This window comes from Dendroctonus ponderosae, unplaced genomic scaffold, assembly GCF_020466585.1.
Source record: "Dendroctonus ponderosae isolate FM_Combo_2020 unplaced genomic scaffold, Dpon_F_20191213v2 Dpon_F_20191213_4, whole genome shotgun sequence".
Lineage (NCBI taxonomy): Eukaryota > Metazoa > Arthropoda > Insecta > Coleoptera > Curculionidae > Dendroctonus > Dendroctonus ponderosae.
The window spans coordinates 11,963,201-11,986,610 of record NW_026018611.1 but is presented as its reverse complement, the minus strand read 5'-3'; the positions used below and the strand labels follow the sequence as shown (position 1 = coordinate 11,986,610).

The following is a 23,410-nucleotide window of genomic DNA, read 5'->3' as shown; positions in this document are numbered from 1 at the left end:
GTTTTAAATTATAAGGAAATACTTCTAAACCGCGCAATTAGCCTCTAAACTTGCATGTTTTTAAACCTCAAAAAGTTGCTTATTTCAATTATTTTCTTGTAAAGTTCATATTTACTGAGATATCGCACTTTGACGCACTAATGAGCAACCCTGTATAGAGAATTTGTTTTGTTAATTTGTTAGAGAGTTGCAAAAAATATAGAAAAATGAATGGAAGAATATAGAAAAATGAAGAGGAAATATAGAAAAATGCAAAATATTTTTGGATTAGTGAGAGGTACATTTTACACAAAATAAATAAATATGTTTGTTAATTGTTTTATTGTTGCTAAATAAATAATGTTTTCTTTCTGCAATTGCTGCTAGCAATGTGTTACTTACATAAATCGTACATAAATATTCTTAAAAGACTCAAAGCTTCGCTACTAAACTCATCCAGTTAACGAGATTAGTAAGAAGAAATGATTAGTAAAATAAATGAAATTTAATGCAACTCAATGTTACAAAATGTGAGACACTATAATACCAACAGGTATAGTTTCATACACAATCAAGCTGTTTTGAACATATACAGGGTGAATCAGTTTATAGTAGCAGGAAGTCGTTATAAAATCCAATTTTAGGATCCAAATAGCATATAAATATAATACAGGGTGTCTCACGATCAGCGTCCATTAGAATATTTCGGGAAGCAATGCGATTTGAATCCCGCAAATTTGGATCATGGGATTTTCGGAGACGCTCTTTTCAGATGAACAAAAATTTCGATGACATCAATTTTGTGCACATTTACAAAGCCGACAAAAATCAGGTTCCGGATGGATTTTTCTGAAACTTTCCACGTCTATAGTGTCAAGTGGTTACTAAAGATACTAAAAGATGCAACTACTTGCCTGCTTTAAGCCCGACGAATCAATTCGTCCGTCGTCGTACGAATTGATAGATCTTTTTTTTTTTATCTGAAAAGAGCGTCTCCGAAAATCCCATTATCCAAATTCGTAAATACGACTGGAAAATTATTTCTATTCATATTTACGGACACACGATTTTTTTTATTTAAAAATGAAAAAATATAATAAAAAAAATTTAAGTTGCCAAACAACTGAGGAACTTGATGGGAAAAACTTAGATCTTTAATTATTTTAATATCATACTGTTAAAACAAAACAGATTGTTAGCCCTTCTTCTCTGACTAGTTTTTGTATTATTTTGCACACTGATGTGTGCAAAAATTAATAAAAAACAATTAAAATTATTTAAAATTGAAATATAAGTGCCATGTGGCGCCATCTGAAAATTTTTCGGAAACTTGGACATGATGGGATGCGGTATTGTGATAAGCCCTAGATATAGAATTTTATTACAGTATCTGAAGACTTTTGTGAATGATTTAAAAAAATGAAAATAACATGTTAACTTAGCCATCCTGTATCTCAAAAACGAAGCCAATATATGAATCTATAATATTTTCACCTTAAAACTGGATTTTCTATCGACCGTTAATGTCCTGCTACTATAAACTGACTCTTCCTGTATTTGTAACATTTAAATAATCCATTTAATTTCACAAAGTTTTATTTAAAATAAAATGGAAATAAGTATGTTTTTATTTGATGGATGGTTTGAGTTATACACTATGTGGTAAATATTCAGACTTTTCGCAACAAAGTCGGGTATTAATTATGACATTTCAAAATATCAATTTTTTTTCAAATACTCAATTTGTTTACACTCTGTTAAAATGTAGCTCTCAGTACGCCTCAGAAGGTTTGATATAAACGATTTCTCTCTAATTGTTATACCCTCCTTTTCTGGATTTATGGTGTTCTCTGACATACTATATATACGGTGCCAATAACACAGAATATATTAACTGATCATTAAATTCATAATCAATGGAAACTGTTGGACTTTGATAAAACAGGTATTCAAGAAAATTATTATCAGACGGATCTTTCTATTTACAAAAATATTGTTCATAGCAGAAGCTGGTACGAAGATGTATAGATGTATAGATGTTTGCCCTGATTACATATACACGGTGATCCAAACAATGTTCAATGTCCAAAAACAAAATAAAAACTTGTATTTGCCACAGATATACTTGTACTTTTTTCGAAATACCTACATTATAGTTTTTGTTTTCGAGTATCATTCTTGCGGTCTTTCAGAAATTTTGCGAACAATGGGCGAAGCTATGAAGGGGGAATAAATGAAGCATTTTAATTGGTTCTGGAGTGTAGAATGTGTCTGCCTTATTGTGCAGTTTTCTGTCTCATTGTTTGTTCATTAATCTCGGGAACTCCTCACTCCTTAAGACAGATTTGATTTATATATTTCGCGAATGTAAATATGTGTTGATCAACATTAAACTCATCCCCTCTGTATGCACTCCTGACTTTCAGATATTCATATTCTAATAATAAATAATAATTCGTTAATATGAGCAATGCTGTTTTTTAAAAATGACAATCAACCTGTGAAAAGCTAACAGAAATTAAAACGAATAAAAAAGCTAATCAATACATTAGACAATAATGTCACATTTTACATAATAATTCCTTAATTAGGCATGTATTTTCTATCAACATTTTTGGATATTTTCTTAATTGGGCTTATTTTTTATTGTTTATATGAAGGTATGTTAGGACTCGTAATTTTTTTTCAAATTAATTTTATCTGCAAAAGCACATTGTTAATTCGTTATATTCAACATATCGACCGCTTGGCAAAAAATGATGATGTTATTGGTATGTCGTCGATATACCCCTAGAATCGAAAAGATCTTGAAAATGAGCGAGTATAACTGTGAAATTAAGATAAAATATAAGTAATCATTTTTATGAAAATAATACATGGTTTTCCAGAGTATCTATGCATTCTTAAGCTTCAATTATTTTACTGATAGCCGAAGAAATGTGAGTTTGATTAATTAATGAAAATAGTTCAACAACAAACAATATCTATTTCGATCTTTAGCATTTTTTCGTTTGGAAATTTTTAATATACCGAAGTTTAGAACTGGAACAAGTCACTGTAGTGTTGTACATTTCTTTATTTGCTATTTAAATTTTTTATACGCCGCTTTAAACAATGAACAACTAAATCAAAAAAGTCAATATCAGAATTAATAAGACGGTATGTCGCTCAATTATATATTTTGATACATCCGTTATGCTTAGTAAAGGTTTATATTCATCAAATTCTAGACATATTTTCGAGACATGCATTTCGAAAACAAAAGGTACACAATATGTAGGTACATACTTGTAATGTTCAAGAATGTAATTCTTGAACTTAAATTTGAATATTAGAAAGTTAGGAATACAGAACTCAGTTTCTGCATCTTAATAACAATAACTTCTTTTCATAATTATAGCGATCGACCGTCTATTATGTTTACATACACTCATAAAGCGATGTCAAATACATTCTATCCACCCCAAAATGCACGCTGTTGACGTGAAATAAATGTGACTTTTAAACTGATCGGAAAAAATGTGTAGAATTGTTCAATTTTCTATCACAAACAGTTTTTCTAACATAGCCGACAAACAAAACAATGATGTTTCACGCTTTTCTATAATTTCTTTGAGGGGACATTGGTGAGGTTCTACCACTTAGTTTGGACCACCCTGTATAATTTCTAAAAAATAAAATGAAACCTTATTTAATCAATTCATTAATTCGAAGTGAGAGTAAGATTGAAGCTCTAAAGTACCATCTTTATATTAGGCTCTCATTTTTAATCTACCATAATGAGATGAAGTTGCTTCAGTTTAACCCTATTAGTGAAACTTGAAATTAATTCGCCAATTAAATAATTGATTAATTTTAACTAGATAAGCAATTAGCTTCCCATCCCCAATAAGCATCAAAATATCATACATGTAATAAGGTATAGTCTGTGATAGTTTTACCTGAATTGCTATAGATTCATCATCATCGGCTTTCTTCACAGCATTTAATAGTTCTTGCTTAAGTCGGCTTTTTACTGGTGAAGAATTTGCAGACATAGAAGTTCTTCTTTCGCCTAGAGCAGACACGCTTCTTCTGCCTAATGAAATAGACGTTAAAATTAGATACAATTGTAAGAAACCCATTGTCATAATGAATGAACAAAAATTCGAGGTCCTCTGCCTTCTTGGGTTAAAATATAGCAGAAATACTGCTAAGGGCCACTATTGCGGTCTTCTAAACAGTAAGTTATCGTGGATTTACAAATTCGGTTAAATTAGGCCAAAGTTGTAAAATTTGATGGAAATTCAAGATTTTGAACCAATGTGGACAATTTTTTTTCCAAACGTTTTTTGCACATACATAAAAAACAAGGGTTGTCGAAAAAAACATGTCCCATCATTTGATTAGTTTGGGTTAGTTTGGGTAACGCTGTACTTTCAGTTTATGATACATCGACACTAACTATTTTTTTAAATACGGACCTGCGTTTTTTCTCGCTCTTCTTAATGCATATTTTTTGTTAATTTCAATTATGTACAATTAACAATAAATTTTGATGATACATTTCTCGGCAAAAACGCCGGCAAATGTAAACGCCTTGGAGATTATTGAAATCAGGATAAAATATGCATTTCAATGTACGAGAAAAAACCCCATGTGTGTGCTTAAAAAGTTGGCGTTAGTGGCCATATCGCCTAAGCTGAAAGCCCTATTTTGTTAAACTTAATTTAATGCGTAGAGTCCTAAAAACGAATATAATGTTGAAAGAACAATTTTGTTCAACAACCCTTAGTTAGCCTTTAGATTTACTTGCAACAAACATTTTCGGTTATATTTCTTTTTTTTTAAATAAATCCGAAACCGAATAAGGTTACCCTGTATATTTGCAAACGTCTTCTTTGCGCTTCACAAGAATGTGCCAAATTTTGCCGTTTTTTTTTTAAATATGTACAAAACGCATTTACCATTAAACCGAACTTATGTAAAATTTAGATTGGCGTGCTCAACTCATAAACAACTACCTCGATTCTCTCCGAAAGAGATACATCTTAAACTGAGACTTCAAACGTTTATCTTAAAGTAAAACCATCAGCATCTTCAGGGCACGCCTAATAAATTATGTGAAACGTTATCCATCTACTTCAGTACAAATGCACTAAATAAATAATTAAAATTTAAGTGCAATTACCAGTGGCGTTTCTCTGGAAAGGTGAAACATATGTGTCTGGTCCGATGCTGCTTCTAACTGGTCTCTGCCGTCCATTCCAAGTATTCGTTTTACTATCGGCTTTTTTGGTTGTGATGGGTGGAACAGCTGGAGCCCTTTTGGGACTAGTTATAACCTTGTCACTACTACTCGCCCGTTTTAGTTGTGGACGCTCCTCGGGACGTGGAGAACTCCTCATAGAACCAACAGAGTGTTGCCCTGAAAATTAACTCATCATTAGATACGCAAATTGTGGTTTGAATGTGCTGCTGAAGTCTACCTAAATTTTCACTAGGCTTTTGGGGACAAAGTATGGTTTTTTCACTATCAGTCTCCGTCGTAGGGGACTGAGGATGCGACCTTGGTGGTTCGGGTGTTCTTCTCAACAATTTGGAATCGTTTTCATAGATTCTCTGCGAAAAGTTGGTCTTCCGTAGACCGAAATCATTCAGCTCGTCTTCTGTATAGATATGTTGCTGTTCTACACACGAAAGAATCAAACGTTAAAAATTAATGTTGCACAATGAGGTTTCGACGAGGGGTTTACCGTTTTCTTCAACATCTTCAGCAGAGTTCTGACTATAAACAGAAGACCTTTTCTTGTTTTTATCTTGCACTATTCCCAAACTCCTGTACCCTTCGTCCGACATTTGAGACGACGTGTCGCTATGATTATCGCTACTGTGTGATTCACTGCTCACTTGGAGAACCGCTTCGGATTTCATCACCTGAAGACAAACATCTTTGTTGAAACATCGTGTATATTTATAGATATTTTAAAAGAAAAGTCAAATAGCTGTGTGAACATAGGTAGAAAACAAACGTAAATGTATCATGAGACTTGAAACATAACGTAAATTTGAGTAGGTAACTGTCTGTTTGAGGATTCTATTAATTCGAAATGGTTGAGCTTCTGCAATCAGCGTATAAAAATTACTGTTCTGCCCATTAAATTTACTCGGAACTTCAATATTTTTGCCTTGTGGTTCTTAATAATTAAGACGAAGAAGTTGCGTTTTTATAAGTTTTAGTCAGAAATCATTTAGAAAATTCGGTCCGCTTCGGAAAACATTTTACTTTAAAACTCTGCTCGATCATAATAATAGGGCTTTCAATTATGCTTCTTTAATATTATATGAATGCTTCTAACTGAACTTCTCATATAAACTTCTGCTTCTTACAAAGAGGCCGCAGATAAGCGATAAAAATGATAATACCTAAATGAACGGTACACAGTCAATTTTGCTCTCAATTTGGAACTGGAAAAATTCTAATTACTTCGAGCGATTTGGTTTCTGTTCGAAGTTAAAGCCTTATTTAGCACCATTTGTGTTCTGTTAGTCCATGTTGTGAAAATTTAGCACATCAGATAATTTTTTCCATGGTTAGTGGCAATTGAAAAAATTGAAAATTGCAGAAAGTTCGACATGCTTCTATTTGGACAAACATTTTTTTTTTTCAACCCCAAAAGTTTCCATTATTTACAGGGTGGTCTCAAAAATCAACTTTTTGGTCCTGCAACAATAACTTTTCTTCTCTTGAATCGATTTTCACGATCAAAAGCTCATATTGAAGCTAAAAATTCATAGACAATCTAAAACCAAAATTCGATATACATGGTTGCATAAGGAAATCCCAAATCAAAATTGCCCCCGAAATCTGTGATTCTGGAAGATTTTCAACTGAGTGTATTGAAGTTTATTTTCAAATATTTGTCATGTCAGCCTGTATATTGATTTTTTCCCTAATGTCGACTGTGAAGTGAAGTCAACATGAGCTCTAGATTTTGAAAATCGGTTCAAGAGAAGAAAATTACCACTGCAAACCAAGTAGATTTTTTTCAGACCACTTTGTCAATAAACGAGATGGGGTTTATCGTGATGCTTGTGATATTGTAATAGTAAAAAAGTTTTTTTTTCCTCCAACAGAGAACATGTGGAACTTTCACCAAATTTGTATTGTTTTAGTTGCCATCTTTTAAGAAACTTTATCTGAAGTACTAATTTATTGAACAAACGGGAGAATTGAACAAAAATTGCACTAAAAACGCTTCAAGCAGAAAACAAAACTGCGACAACAGTCAGAATTCATCCAGTTTCAAAGGTAGGCCAAATTTGCCAGTTGATTTTATTGAGCAGTTTATTTCCTCGTCATGGCCAAATGGTTTTTGCGTTTTGAGATTTGCTGCTCGAAAGCACTTGCTCATTGGAACGTGTTTTTGTTCCTCACTGGTCGCTAAACAGTTCATTTTAATTTTCCAGATTTGGCTTATCTGCAAGTTCAAATATTGCAACTCGATTTTCTTCGAAATCCAGTAGTACTTCTTTAGAATGTTATAACTAACTGATAAATGGATACGTAATTTTTCCAGTATTACGCTAAACTTTGACACTTGCCTTACTTTCTACCGGTATTTGAATGCTGGCAACGTGTTTGGATTTGGGGGACGTGGGAATGAACGGTAAACTTTGAGGGCCCGAGTTCTTTACCACGTGCTGTGGACTCTTATTTGTTGCTAGTTTGGTGTGATGAGTGGAGGTAAAGTTCGGAGTTGGACTTCTAGATCTGCAAGAAAGTATGTTTCCATAGAGTCCTCATGATTTGATTGACTTTCTAAAAGTAATTACCTATTGTGAGACGGTGGAACCAAGTTTTTCCTTGGAAAGTTAGGACTGACCGATCTTCGGGAATCTGGATATAAATGGGATGGCGATCGGGATCTCGATCGATTTAGGGAATTCATTGGAGGCCCTAAACTGTGCTGACCATTGGATACGCCGTTGATTGTGGGTGGAAGTGATGCTGGTGATGTGGCTGATCTGGAAAGAAAAGTTGAATTTTCAGTTTTAAATGCTGCGTTAATTTAACCAATTTAATATATTTTTTAAATATTTCCCTTAACTTTAACTGCTACAGTCTTTTTGGTGAGATTTCCTTCAACACCTTTACTTTGCATTAAATGAAATTCATACATCGCAAAGAACTTGAGTAGAGTGTGTAGACAGGAAGCGCCAAGATTTATCGCGCTCTTATAAATATATGTAGACAAGTACAATGCACTTGACTACCCTCTGCAGTTATTAAATAAAGCTTTTAATGTCTTGTAAATATGTTTACATATGTGTTACAATAGCGCCACAATTGTTTGCTTCAGTACTTTTTGTTCTTTTATCAGGCACTTTCGCATCTAAAAAGAAGATCCGACAATGTTATCAGCAACGTTTTTTAAACCACATAACTCAGATACGCACTGTCCCTATTTTAGACAAGATTTAAACATTAGGCTAATACGTTTAGCAACTGAGTAAATTGTAAGATTTATTAAGATAAGCATGCATGTAAACGAAATGACGCATTCTATTTGACTATATGGGATCATGAAGTTAAGAAATTGGGAACGCAGTGGAGGTTCATTTGTTTCATTTATTTGTACGGGTTTAGAATAAGAAATATGTGAATCGTTTGAAAAAAAATAAAAATGATGTACAAATTGTAGCTGGCGATTGCAAAAGTATGAAACGCATATTTATTAACGTAGTATTTGCTCGGAAACACCCTATATGTCTTTTAATGTCATTAGGTATTATTTTTGGTTGTTCTTTTTTAAATTATAATGTCAAAAACTGTGTTTGTATAATTACTGATTTTAGTCATATTTAAAACTTATACAATGACAATCGTTTTATGTTTACAATGTCTCAAAAATGTGGTTTACACAAGTTATTGCCAGTCGTCGTAATAGTGAGAAAATAGTAAATGCAACACCCTATACATTCACTTCATTAACTTTACCTATATATTTAAATTTGGTATTCCTTTAGGGAGACTAAAATACTGGTGGAATTATTAATGGAACAAATAACATTTTCTACTGTCAGGATTTTATGTGCCTCAGCCTAGAACTTAACACGATAATATACATATTATTACTTAATCATAGATCATTTTCGTAAGAATTTTGCAATTCATTAGAATGTTACCAAAGTAAGCAAAACAGTAAAGCCTTTACAGTACAAGGGCTTTAACATTTCTAAAATGTGTATATTTTACAATTTATGAACAAACATTTTAACTCAATTGAACGAATTAAAAACCTATGGACTTTCTTCGACCTATAGACTTTCAAAGGGAATTAAAAGTTCCTCATAAAACATTTATTTTTGGATGACACCTATCATTTCTATACTAAACAGCGTAGGTTTTAAAAAAAATTCTACTGTGAATATTAATATCAAATTCTGTATTAAAATAACAGACAAAAAGTGAAAATTTAAATTTGAAATTTGCGTATAAAAAACTTATAACAATTTTGATAAGAGTTCGCCTTTAATCTAAGATCTAAGAGTTATAATACTTTTAATTAATTTTTGATGAAATTGTGATTAACTCATAAATTTGCATGTTTAGGTGCCTAAAAACGCCAAATAAATTGAAATTATTTTCTGTTTAAAACATCTTATAGAAAACTGCTTAAATAATGTGAGTTTCATTGAAAAAAACTCGGATACTTTCGACGATTTTCCCTGTCAACTCATTTAACTCCACATCTTTCAGCGTGTCCGTCGGTTCTAATCTCTGTTCAATCTGTCTGTTGAACTCTTTCTACTACTCTCAAGTATTTCGCTCATTCATGCAACCCGGTCTATCGATTTTTTTCCGAAAGTCTGCTGTGAAGTTTTACCTTCAACACGAGCCCAGGATTTAAAAAAAGGATCGAAAAGTTAATTTTCCAAAGACCACTCTATAAATGAATGAGATGGAGAGGTGAAAATAGAAGAGGGTTATTCAAATTATTAAATTTGAAGCAAATATTATAACTTTATGCATTAAGTTTTTTTCTGGCAACCTGTACATTTATGTTTTATTGAAGTCATTATACTGCTTTATAAAAGCCGAACACAAATTGTTCTCAAAATTTATTGATTACGAATACCTTATCCTTCTTTGTCGTCTATCGTGACTAATTTTCTGTAGAATTGAAGTATGAATCATATTAGACAGTAAATTGGGATTGTCGTCTAGTATGAGTAAATTATATTATTAATACATATAATACATTTGATGGTTAACTAAATATTTTGTATGTAATTACTTATATTGTTTTAATATTTGTAATTTGAAAATAAAATATTATTTATGTCAGATTAAACAATAAAACCGACTTTACAACAAAATCTAAGATAGATACAAATTAACTACTCTGTGAGATTTTCTTTAAATTGAAATATGTATTACGCGTTTACTGAAAATCGTTACTATATTTTTTCTACTGCTTTATAATTAAATAATATAATAAACTAATTATTTTATGTGTGATTTTAAAGATATAGCGAATGTTTCGGAAATGTACCTTCTGTTTCAAGCCGTGTCAGACATGCTAACTATTTTTATTTATATTATAAATAAGCCATTGTATTTTAATAAACATATTTGCAAATAGTAAACAAGATAATTAATGTTAAGTACATTGACTCTTGCATCGGTCGGCGCTCATTTATCGGTTTCCAATTTACTTAATTGCTTTTTTAAGTAATACCTATGATTGCATGTACATTCCAAAAGAACGTAGGTTTGCTAAATAATAATGCGCCCGATGATTCATTCATCAAACAACAGAAAAGTTTTAAAAAATCTGTTGAGTCAGAATTGTTAATACCCACCTAAAAATAAATAGCTGTAGAAGCTTATGGGAAGTGAAAAGCGAGAAATTAAAAATTAATTGTGATGGTTCAATTTTATTCAGCTTTTTAATTTCAGAACGTAATATAATTGAGGATATTTTTACGTTACATTGGTTAAGTGACCACATATTTACACTGAATTATATGCTAATAAGTTTTTTAGCTACGTTTATTTGATGATTTTGAAATAAAATCTCTCAGAATTCATAAGAAAAACGAAAATGTATGTCTTGCATGTATGGATAAATTAAGTATATAAAACAATGTATGTAAATACATCCACGTGAAAATATAAATCAGGGAATGGTTTCAAACATAAATCACATACTTATTATATCAAATTTCTACACTGAAAAAAACTTCTTAGGAAAGTTGTAGATTCGCAGACTAGGAAATGTTTTTGAAAAGCATAATCAAATGTCTTCCTAGTTTTTTAGAAACAGCGGACGGTTCAGTGCTGTAAGATTTTTATTTAAAGTAAAAAGTATTTTCATAAAAAAAAATAAAACTGAGTACTTGTTAAAGTGTGAGAAAATTGTATTACGGAAGTCGCTCAATCTTACCGACATCATGTACAAAACATTTATACCGAAAAATAAAGGAAGTGCTTTTTTCTAGCAGCAAATCAATTGGAATAAATACACTCACCGAATGAAAATGAAAATTTTAGCAAAGGCAAACTTAAAACTGAGAGGAAAAATATTGATAACAATAACTGAAAATTGAAAAAGTTCATCTCTAATTGTAATATTTGATTGATTAGTATTATGAACTCTTTGACTATTTGAATAGAAATAGTTTATATTTATAAATCATCATGTGTATTTGCTAAACAGCCAATTAAACATAATACGCTAATAAAGCTATTAGGAAGTGATTCGAAGATAAAAATTACAATAAAAATGCTAACGGTATCTATTAAACACATGCTTGATTTGAATATAACAAATTATATTCCAATAAAATTGAAATTAGGACGGGCTTGCTTAGATCATAATTAAATCAAACCGTTAAGACTGAATCTGTTCGCTGTAGGTAATCTACGCCATCTGCTGAACCACTATTAATTTTTTTTTAAATACATGGTGTCCCGACATTGTTGGTCAACAATGATAGGGTGTACAGAAGACCTTTGGGAAATTGTTTAAACATTTTAGTTGAACCCGGAATAACATAGCAGCTCTTCTTTGGTGGTCATAGTAGTAGAGTAAACCAATGCTTTGAGGTGACACCAAAGAAGAAAATCTAAGGGGTTAAGGCCAAGAGAACGGGGTGGATGGTGTGGTATCAAATCACATTAGCCAAGTGCTCTTAAAAATGGGTCTTGCTTGATCAAATCCCCAAATTTGGCAACACCGTTAAATTTGTACTCATTATAAAGTTAATTTTGACCGTAACTGTACAATAACAAGATTTCGGATAAATTTCCAATTCAAAAAGGCGAGTATCCATGAGCCACTTTTGCTGCAAAAATTTCACGAACGACAAATTAACGGTGTAACAATTAAGAATAAATTTAATTTTTCAACAAGTCGCTTTGTCAAGTATAAGTTGAGCGCGTTTAATTTTAAAAATATGTTTTTAAGAGTGTCTCCTAAGCCCCGTGTAAACTAAGTTCTTATCGTAACTAAACACGAAGGAGCATTGATTTGTTCAAGCTTTAAGGACACTAAAGACATTTGGCAATTCAATTGGTTAAAAATTTACCTGTCGTAAAAGACTTGAGCTCCATGTAAATCAGGTGCCCTCCCAGGTATCAAACGGGCACTTTGTGTGGGTCTATGTTGTCCTTTACATCTGCATGGGTCATGTTTGTCCAGGTAATGCGCCAAAGTGTCCCAGCCACCTCCTACTCGTACCATGACATGTTTTCGTAAAATCTGAAAGCAAAATGTCGTTTAAAATCAGTTTGCTCAGGCACATGGTTCTACTTAACTAAATAAAATTTTCAATTTCCTAAAAACAGTAGTAGTACCTATACACAGTTGAAGTACAAAACAGTTTAAGAATGTTTAAGCAGCATCGAATAACACTAAAGTTAATAAATTATAATGGATGTAAACTTATTTGAAATACAAAATTCTATGCTTCTCTTTAGAGGTACACCGAGCTTCAAAGTTAGAAATTCGGAAATTTACGTTAACGCTAATAGCTAAACTATTTTGGCAACAACGCAAACATGTTTAAATTTATTTTTCTTATAAAATTATAGCAAAAACTAGTTTTATTCTTGTCAATTATTTTGTTTCCAAAAAGATCAATCTATACTTAGTGGTAACTAGTATTCTCGAATGAATACCAAACAATTAATATTCAATATAATAATATCACTAAATTTATGTAATTGAACCAAGCTTTTTTGATTCTTGTAAGTATCTTGATTCAGCATGTGCATTTTGATCTTCGATGGATCTTTTTTACATCTATACATGTGTTCTTTCAGAGTCCCACGTATTCAGTTTTGTTTTGTTAGAGATAGTTAATATCTGTTTCATTCATTTGCTAAGGTATGTTTGCATATACATAATGGATTTTACTTACTTTGTCATCTTTAATTTAATATTTACGTTTATTTTATCTGTTTAATTAAAGAAGTTATATCCATAATTGATTTTGAATTATTAGTTTCCGAATAGGAAACTTACGGTTCTATTGTACTCAAATTGCAAACAATTGTATTGCGAGAAACAGGATGGATTTGTAAAATATAAATCCCAATATGACGAAAGTTTGCAGCAATAAATATTTTTTTTCCTTGATTAACATTCTTAACAAAGCTATTTGAGTTCCAAAATGTTGAAAATTCGGATTCACTTTCATTAGGCAAATAACCACAGCTTGATTTCACTCGCTTCAGAATCGCCATTCATTAAAATAGAGATCAAAATGCGAACAAGGCTTAACAGTAATAATTGGATTATTTTCCTATGCGATTTTTCTCCATTAAAATACCCACGTATTGCATTGTCGCTACTTTGTTTATATGCGACCTTTTGCTAATAAAATTTTATAGCTTTTCTCATTGCCATTGTGATTGGCATTATAATTAGTTAATTAGGAGAGATCTTTAAATACTCTATTGCGAAATCGAATTGCATCAGTATTACGTATTTAAATATTAGAACAAATTGATATTATTATATTTCTTCAGAATGTAGAAAAGTTGTATTATCTGGTTTGACCAGTTATTTAAAAAGGAGCATCATACTTTCAAAAGAACAACAATAAACTGATCAAACAATAAAGAGGAGAAGCGCAAATATCAATGTTATATGCAGATATATGTTATATGCAGATAGAGATAAAAATGTAGCAAAAAAATACATTAAAAAATAACACGTTTTCAGCTCACAGAAAATGTATTCTTTGTGAGTTCAGAAACTGAGACAGAACATAAGACAAAACAGAAACATAAGCTGCTCTAGTTCATCTTAATTGATAAGGATCTCATCAAACATGAAAATCAGCTAAATTCATTCTAGTTTCATTTAAATTGACAATGTTCTCAAGGTTCTGAGCAACAACCACATATAAGAACAATATTCAAATAATACGGTATGTTTTTCACGTATCACATAAACCATCTCAGCTTATGTAAATCTTCATGTCAAGACAAAACGAAGAAAATAAAACTGAAACAACGTAAAAGTTTCGGTACCGTTATATGTAAATCGATATAATTGAGCAATTTTTTAGTATGTTTCGCCCACCATTTATTAATGCATTTTCTTAGAAATAGTCAAATGTGTGTTCGATTGAAACATTCAACCTAGTTAAATGGGAAAATAGCACTAATTATTTGGAGATATAATAGGATATACAATCGTTCAGTTGTTGTTGGAAGTGAGAAACCATATACTGTTCCAAACAGTAGCACTTAACTCTTTAAAATAAAAAATAAGACCAATAAAATACAAAATATGTAAGAAATCTTAAAATTATTTTGTAGCTTTTTGTTCATGTGGATAGAACACTTTCTAAAATATGACTCAATGGACTTAAAAGGGCAAACTCGTTAGTTCAATTGAGCAAGTTAGAGTCGCTTCTTAATATGGATCACATGCTTCTACTATCCTAAGTTCTTTTAAAATGTTTTCTGTTTTAATTGCTGTTTTTTAGTTTTTCACATCATCGTAACAAAATGAGGTTATTTCTTTAAGAAACATGGTTCTGTGTTCTACAGATTTCGTTCATTCTCTTTTGTATTTGAAGCAAACAAGAGAAACGAAATTAAATTAATAAGGATATAAATAATGGCACTGGAAAAACATGAAAATTTAGTAGGCTGGATAACACATTATGTAATATGTATATGTTTGACAGATGTTGAAAAATAGAAAATATTGAGGATGAACAAGATGCTGCATTCGAAAACATGAAACAGTTAATGCGGAAAGATGAAAATATAAATATAAAGTAGGAAAATACGAATATGAATGAAAAAAAAATGTTATAGCAGAAGAAAAAAAAAGATGTAGTAATTCACGGTAAAGATAAATTTGAAAGACGACAAAGTAATAACAAAATATCTGATGAACTCAGTTAAAATCCTGTAGAAATAAAACGAGCTAAAGAATTGCACATAGTAGGTGTGCTTGGTATCACTGGATAGAATGCAAGACAAAATTAAATTATTGTGGAAGACCATAATAAAATCACATTAAAAGAGTACCACAATGAAATTATATTTATTGAGTATGATCCATAAAAAAGTAATTCATAAATCAGCGAAGTAAAGACAAAGCGTCAAAAAAGCTTTTGCACATACCCCAGAACAAAGTTATATGAATAATGAAGTTTTAGAAAATGATGTTATAGAAATAGTGCACGCGCATAATGAAACCGGCATTATTGTAGACCAGAAAATAATTTAGGAAGAGTTAACAATATCAACGAATAAAGCACAATATATAATATTCGTAATTGGCGATTTCAATGGCAGAATTTGAAGGCAAATCAAATTATATAACGCATCTATTAGAAACCATGATGAGAGTTAGGAAATAAGAATGGTTAACGAATGCTAGACATTTGCTTGATAAACTAATTACAAATATACGTTTTAAACGCAGGGTAGAGACAAGTGCACTTCAAGGTCTGTTTGTGTTACATAATTCTTGGATAAAAAAATTACCTTTCTGGCATAATTTGAACACCGATTTTACTTTGCTCAATGATATTCACGTGGTTTTGTCGCATTGAGTATTAATTTAAAGAAAACTAAACTGCTACTGCTCTATACCATCGTAAGGCATTTGGGTCAAATAGCCAATCGAAAACGGGGAAACCAACTTACCCTAACAAAAATTAGAACTTTCGTATCTCCTATTCTGTATTTTCCTTCTGATACTCGAATCATCGGGAACTGAGTGGGACAGGTACATAGAGCGACCAAGTCACGAACCTGAAAAGAAAAAAATATTATAAAAAACATTTCACATATGAATTACTTGCAATTATCTCTAAACTAGATCAGAATTCATTTCTCGTTAAGTACCGGTCAAATAATTGAAGAAGTAGAATACGGTTTCTTTGTACTAGTTATACATAAATATGCTTAAATTGATGTCTATGTATAGTCGTAATTCACAATTACAATTTCATTCTGCAATCGTTTATATCGGTATGTAAGCTGATACATTAATAAATCACAAATAGAAGTAAATACTTTCTAGTAAGCGGGGGTGCCCTTATCTGAAGTTTTTTGGACAGAGACTTCTAAAAATAAAAAAAAATGGAGTAATCGATCAAGATCATTGTAAAATAATCAAAAACAGGAATAAACCTGGCAATCAACCCAGTTAATTCTAAGATTTATGGTTTCAGTTCTTTATTAGCTGTCTTCCTCCTTTATTAGTGAACGAGGCGATTATTAGAAGTTTAGATAAGCAAGTAAAATTTTATTGAAAGTGCACAGGTTAGCATATCCCATATATTTAATTTTTAAGGAGGCAAAGCCTGTGAAAAGGCCAATAAACGAAAACAGTTTTTATTTTTAATCAATCTAGATCAAGTCTATTCCGCGGCGATTTTCATAAATAATGGTTACGGATTGCCAGGGAGGCAACAGCTAATTAACTATTATTTACTTCTCGAAATTAGCTTTTCATTTATTTCATGTTTAGCTGGAAGCTCATCGCGCGAGAATTTCTCGCCGAAACAATTAACTCGCGCATTGTTATACTTTCTAAACATCTGACGATCGATTCAATCAATTACGGTCAATTACGTCTAATTCGATTAGAATCGTAATTTATCATCCAATTAGCTAATAATTGATACTGCTAGTAGATATCGATCAAGAATAGCGCCAATAGACCAGAAGCTATAAATGCTATTTGTTGATAAGCATTAGTGGGAAATTTATGTTTGTTGTTCATTGTAAACGCCAATGTGTTTTATATTAAATTTCATCAGCAACTGTTGAAACAAATGACCAACGAACGCGAAAGGTACTTTCTGAATAATAATTTGAAATTGTTCTTTCAATGAAGTAGTGTTTATATTATTGGACACAGGTGAACCATAGGAAAGTTTCAATGCACCCTAACTTTTTATTAATCATCGAGTATTATTAGCTCGTTTTAAATCTACTTCAAAACTAAAAATAAACATGGTTAGCACCAGTATGGTAAAACTATTTAACTCATATTAGCTTATATTAGCATTACTAAATGAAGTCAACTATAGAAAAATACATTATTTTTACTAAGCGATGTAGGTTCAAGATGTCTACAACAGTTACGCAGGAAGTTCAATAAAAGAGTACACTTTAACATATTTTCATTTCTTCTTGGGAAAAAAGTGAAGTTTTTTGAATAGACTTCAAATATTTAAAAATCCACTATGATTCTTATAATATTACATTTTAAGGTAAACAGCTATAACTTCTTAAAGCAGATTTTTGGTAACTTATCGTCTAACACGACACTTAAAATTAAACCAAATTATTTCCATTGACCATAAGTGTAAACTACTAAGCTTTTAAGAAATAAGGGAAGAATTGTACTTCAGTATCAATCCAGTATCAATAATTATTGCGATTAATCAATCAATGTTAAAAATTACATTTATCTGATAAATACATATTATAAAAGAACATTTATGGGTGAGTTTACAGATGGGTGACTACACCCATCTGTAACTCCTACAAAGATCTAGATGTAGCGTGTGTATATTACTTTCTTCACAAAAGTGTCTTTTACGCATAAAATCTGCGAATCTTTAAAGTTTATCATACTTGTATTGCATTATACATTGTAATTTGGGTGCGGAAAACTGTACTGGGACAAATTTGTTGTAATTTTTGTGCCGGAAGTGATAAACATTGAATGTATATCACATTCAAGAATTCAACCGGTTTGTCCATGTGAAACATGAATTTAACGTTCTAATCAGTACTTTTTGTGTCAACCATAAATATTAGCTGCAGATCCTTAGTGGAAAATTCCATGAAGTATTTTGAGGGGTTGTGCAGTTTTGCTCTTTCTGAACAACGCGTAGGAGAATATTAGCACCCCCGTATTTACAAATACATACCCCATAACAGCAGTTATTTTTGATAAATTCGGAATTTCTCCTTCAATGAGAGCTTTATACTAAGTAGAAGCAAACAAGAATTGAAATAAATACTGAAAATAACTGATCTTTAATGGGATTAAACGAAAATATTGGACTGAGCCACATGTAAACAAATAGTAATGTATCACATTCGTAGAAAATATTGAGTAAGTCTAGTGACTGTAGAGCCCATCCCATAATCTCCCAACTATTACTCATTATTGACATGGCCCATAAAACTATAAGCTTTGGACGATAAATTAATTTATGTATAATGTGACTCCAGATACGTTTAATTAAACAGTGCTAAGGATAAAGTCTGTAGATACGCTGGCAATGGCGTCTTCTTTAAATAGTGCATAATATTTAGATGCGACTTAACTGAATCGGCTGCAAATTTGTTGTAATTAAAACACACTGGTAGATTGTTAGTTGTTCAAGTCTACAATACGCATTTATTTATTTACGTAATAAAATAGTTATACAGCTTCTGGTCTATGAGGCTCTATGGGTTCTACTAATGGATGATACCGGCCGTCGATCAAAGGCGCATAACCAGTTAAACCGACAAGTTAGCGATGCAATACATTAATTTTCTTTGGCATTTACCGGTAACTCATCATCCATTATCAGCCCGATTAGACACAGATATTGTTCCTGACTGTTTATCCATTTATTATGATCACGTTTAGTGAGTGCATTTTTCAATCGCACAGGGGGTGCTCAGAAACACATTAGAAACAATCTAACGCTATCATTTAGATCTTTTACTTGTAGGTATAATTTTTCTTTGTGATCAATTGATTTGGCATGAGGATGCCCTGAAAGCAATTTTCATGTGAAATCACTTGAAGCAATTAATCTAAGAGTAGTCGCTTAATTAATGCTGTTACATAATCCGTTTATCTAGAAAGAGTGGGTTGATTTGCTTCAATATTTATACATATGAGCATATACACTATATATACATATACAATCTTTGTACAGATGAGCTGTTGTTGGTCACTTAAGATGACATATATAAAACGAGCAGAGCCGACCTAAAATTTCGAAATTTTTTGTTTAAAACGATCAGCTTTTAAAAGACTATTTCGAATTAATTTATAACATGATTAATATAATAATAGTTAATTTTTTAACCCCCCAAAAAGGGGATTTTATTCATATTAAAAAGGACGAGAAACCATAAAAAAGTTTTGATGTTCATCATTTACTGGGGACAGACCAGACATGAAAAAATGAGGTAAAATAAATTATTGTAGATGCCAACGATAGATTTTGGAACGACACAATGCAATTTAAACACGGAGAAGGATGCAAACTTTTGACACACAAATACGTTTGGCGCACAAAACAGATTCACCTAAAACCCTGTACAAAAATATTTAATTAATTTAAGTACTTAATTATGAATATCGAGGAAGCGAACTTTATCTGAGTGAACTGGTGGTAGACTGTGGTGCTGTTTTTTCAGTACCTACTCACAAGTACGTAAGAAAAAAAGTGCAACAACAACACTCAACCATCAACACGTTTCGTGAAATTGTTTTAGATTAATGGCCCGAATCGTATGACAACAATCGCTTGATTTTCCATTTTCCAAAATTATTTCGGAAAATTTGTGGTGATTATCATTAGAGATTAATTATTATTAGGGAAAAGTTTTACTGTCTACGGTTTAAATTAAGTGAAATCTATTATTTTAGTTCAGATTGCGCGCATTTGAAATTAAGATTGGAGTTGCTATTGCATTCCGGTTAGCATTGCGGATTTAATTCGATTAAACAAATCGAATTGTTGTTTCCATTATTAAACCCCCGATATTAATACTCTATGGGTACTTTCCTTCAGTAATTGTTACTATAATAACTGAACACATTTCGATAGATACATGAAATTATTATTATTATTTTTTAAATAAACATGAAATGACAAAACAAACAACAAAAACAGCGAAGAACTAAGAAAAAGTATAGAAAGTATTTGTGCGACCTGGGCTGTATTCTTTGGAAATATCCATACATTTATATTATCTGATTACGAATACAGACCATCCACAATGAATAAAAACCAAAATATCGAGAAGTCCGTCCGATTCCATTTTCGATTTCCTTAAGAAATATGAATTACACTGGCACAAATTGGTGTATGTTGAGTGATTATTCTAAAACTCTCGAAACAGAATTACTTTAAAATTGTGAAGCTAAAAATATTTATTTATAAATACTGAGTGAACTGGTGGTAGAAATAAAATTATTAATGACGACTTTATCACTCTCCAGGATGATTCAAAATTGGCGCCATTCCATTCAATTATTATAATATAAGTTTAGGAAATTGTCATGACGAAACTCCGGAAACATTTTTGGGTTTATTTTTGGTTCTTAAAAAAGATGTTTAATATCAGTTTTTCTACTAAGCAATACTTTACAGTAATTGCACAGACATTTTTCAGATTAGCAGTCTAGCTAAACACGACCAATAAAATATTGGAGGACCAAACTTGCCTAGACATCTATTTGGAAAAATTACGGTTTTCTGCAAGTTTTCAGAAAAAAACCACATCGGCTTTAAAGCAGATATTTGTAGACAAACATGTCAGCGTAAGACCTTATTTGTGATTAGTTCTTAAATTGTATTCTTCAAAACTTAAAAAGTATTAATGTCAGAAATGTCGACTTTAGTTTTCTTCGTGAGACGCTAAATGAGTTCAATCTTCTACTACAAATTGATTCTATTAAGAAAGTGAAAACAAGAAATCGTATGGAACGATTAAGAAGGTTGGAGCTTGACAGGGTTAAACATTTACAAAGGTATGAAAAATAATTTAAGTGTTTTGCGTATTTTTTTAAATCTCGAACTTTTGAAAACGATGAGCGACCAAGACGTTTACGTTATCACAAAACAGTGATGCTGAAACTGAGGTTGGGAGCTGAAGAATTTTGATAATACGTGTCATGATGTGTTTGTGATAAATATGAATAGATAATTCTTGAAATGAGCGTAAGCGGTGATTTTTACCGGCAAATGAAATAAAGATTATTTTACGATTTTCGAAAGTGAACTGAAAAATGAATTTGAAAACCTTCAATTCTTATTAACCGATGAGAATGACAAAAGAATGGTCGCGTCCGTAAAATAAATTTTTTTTCTCTTTGCCATTGTAGTCACATTCACATACTTCTAATGAGATTAACTTCAATTACACAAGCAAATTAGAAATTGTTGTAAAATTTTTGATTTAGTGACTTATGCAAATAAATCAAAACTTTCTTTTTCAAACAATTTCAAACATTTTGTTTTGCTTATTGATTTTTTTAATATCAGTAAAAATTTTTAAAACTTTTGTGTCCTCAATCTTTTGCGTCTTTTTAGTTTGCATTATTCTTTGATATCAGTAATTCCCTGTTTTACTGTTTATCGCCACACAAGCCCTTCGTTAGTATAAAATACAGCTCTTCTTGATGTCAATAAACCACTATTGATGTGTTTTAAAATTAGTTCGAGATATTTTTGAAAGCAGATCAAGATCAAATTAATAAGCTTTACTTTTAGTAAAAATTGAATTTTTAGCACAGTTAAAATGAAAACTACGTTATTTGTACCCAATGGTAAGATTCGTTGTCAAAGCCAATCAAATAATGGCGTAAATATTACATTTGAAAAAAATCGGTTGGCCAATATTCCTCAATTTGGTATCAAATTATTGTCTTTCCAGCTACAACTGGTTCGAAAACGGAGCAAAAAGCTGATTACATTCAAAGAGGAAATGTTGAATCTACGTACATTTGATTTTAATCGATTATTGAAGGTTGAAAAATCGATTAAAATATAATTTTAAAGTGGATGGATGATGGATTAAAATTTATGATATGCTTTTATCCCATATCGGCATCGAAACGTGTTAATTGCTTCATAAATTAGTGCATAAATTAATTAATTAAACAAGATTTCGTGGTACTGACGAAACCATCCTGGTTTATGTAGAAACGTTATGGGAATAAGTTGACAAGTTATCCACAGATAGATTCTAATCTTGATTTGTATTTTCTCTATTGATGTCTGCAAGCATTTCACTTTTCGTGAGCAAACACCCAAATCCAATATTCCCAACGCACTTCAATTAAATAATCCTCCGTAACTAATTTATTTCCCGGCTCATTAAATATTGAAATTGATCTTAAAGTGTTTAAAGAGACCATTAATTTTAGTACGTGAACTTCGTTGCCGCCGTGTGTTTTACCATAAATGGAAAGCTGCTGATAGCGAACGCATTTTAATTGATTATGACGATAATTATAGTTTACAGGTTTCAATTAATTATTGCTGCGTATTATCGCACGAATAAATCAGTAGCTAGGATATTGGCCATTCGTACATGACAACTAATTTGAAATCGTAAATGTTTACTGCCGCAAAATATTGGAAAATGCGATAAAACTTTTTTTATCTACATGTTCTTGTTGAATGCCAGCTTGAAACAACATACAAGAAGCACAATTTCGTATTTGCTTCCCAGCTTTGATATTCCTGCTTTCATTACATCTATTTTACATAACTGAAGAACATTTAAAAATCTAGATTAATTTATTTTTTTTCGTCGATTTTTCGATGGCGTTAGTTCCATCAATCAGCTAGGTGCAAATAAAACAATTGATCTTGCGATTGAATGCGGATAAATTAAGATCGGTATTAAACAAAAAAATTTATACAAAATAACTAACTAATAAACTCACAATTCTATAAAACCTGCCAAAATTTTACGTTTTTACTTTCAAAACTTAGAATATTAAACAGTGTTAAACACACATAAAATTCCATTTCATTGTGTTGTGGATTCGTCTAATCTTTTACATGAGAAACCAGCGTATTTCCAGTCTGTTGCTTATGATCAGAAAATTGGTTATTTTGAGAAATTGAAAGCCAAATTATCGATGATAATGAAAATTACTACAAGTGAACAACAGACTGCTAAATTAATATTAAATATAATCATAACTGG

At 31.3% G+C, this 23,410-nt stretch overlaps 1 protein-coding gene across 4 annotated transcripts in view; it reads right to left on the bottom strand.

The window, feature by feature from the left end:
• The window catches only part of LOC109537780 (GAS2-like protein pickled eggs), a 136,215-nt gene that overhangs the window by 4,412 nt on the left and 108,393 nt on the right, over positions 1–23,410 (bottom strand). For all 4 annotated transcript variants that reach the window (XM_048665992.1, XM_048665993.1, XM_019904666.2 and 1 more), the window contains exons 7-14: positions 16,145–16,252; positions 12,556–12,728; positions 7,795–7,986; positions 7,564–7,732; positions 5,715–5,895; positions 5,448–5,648; positions 5,150–5,386; positions 3,921–4,057 (exon numbers count right to left, since the gene is read on the bottom strand). In XM_048665992.1, the coding sequence (XP_048521949.1) occupies positions 3,921–4,057; positions 5,150–5,386; positions 5,448–5,648; positions 5,715–5,895; positions 7,564–7,732; positions 7,795–7,986; positions 12,556–12,728; positions 16,145–16,252 (1,398 nt within the window). The remainder of the gene's footprint in view (positions 1–3,920; positions 4,058–5,149; positions 5,387–5,447; positions 5,649–5,714; positions 5,896–7,563; positions 7,733–7,794; positions 7,987–12,555; positions 12,729–16,144; positions 16,253–23,410) is intronic.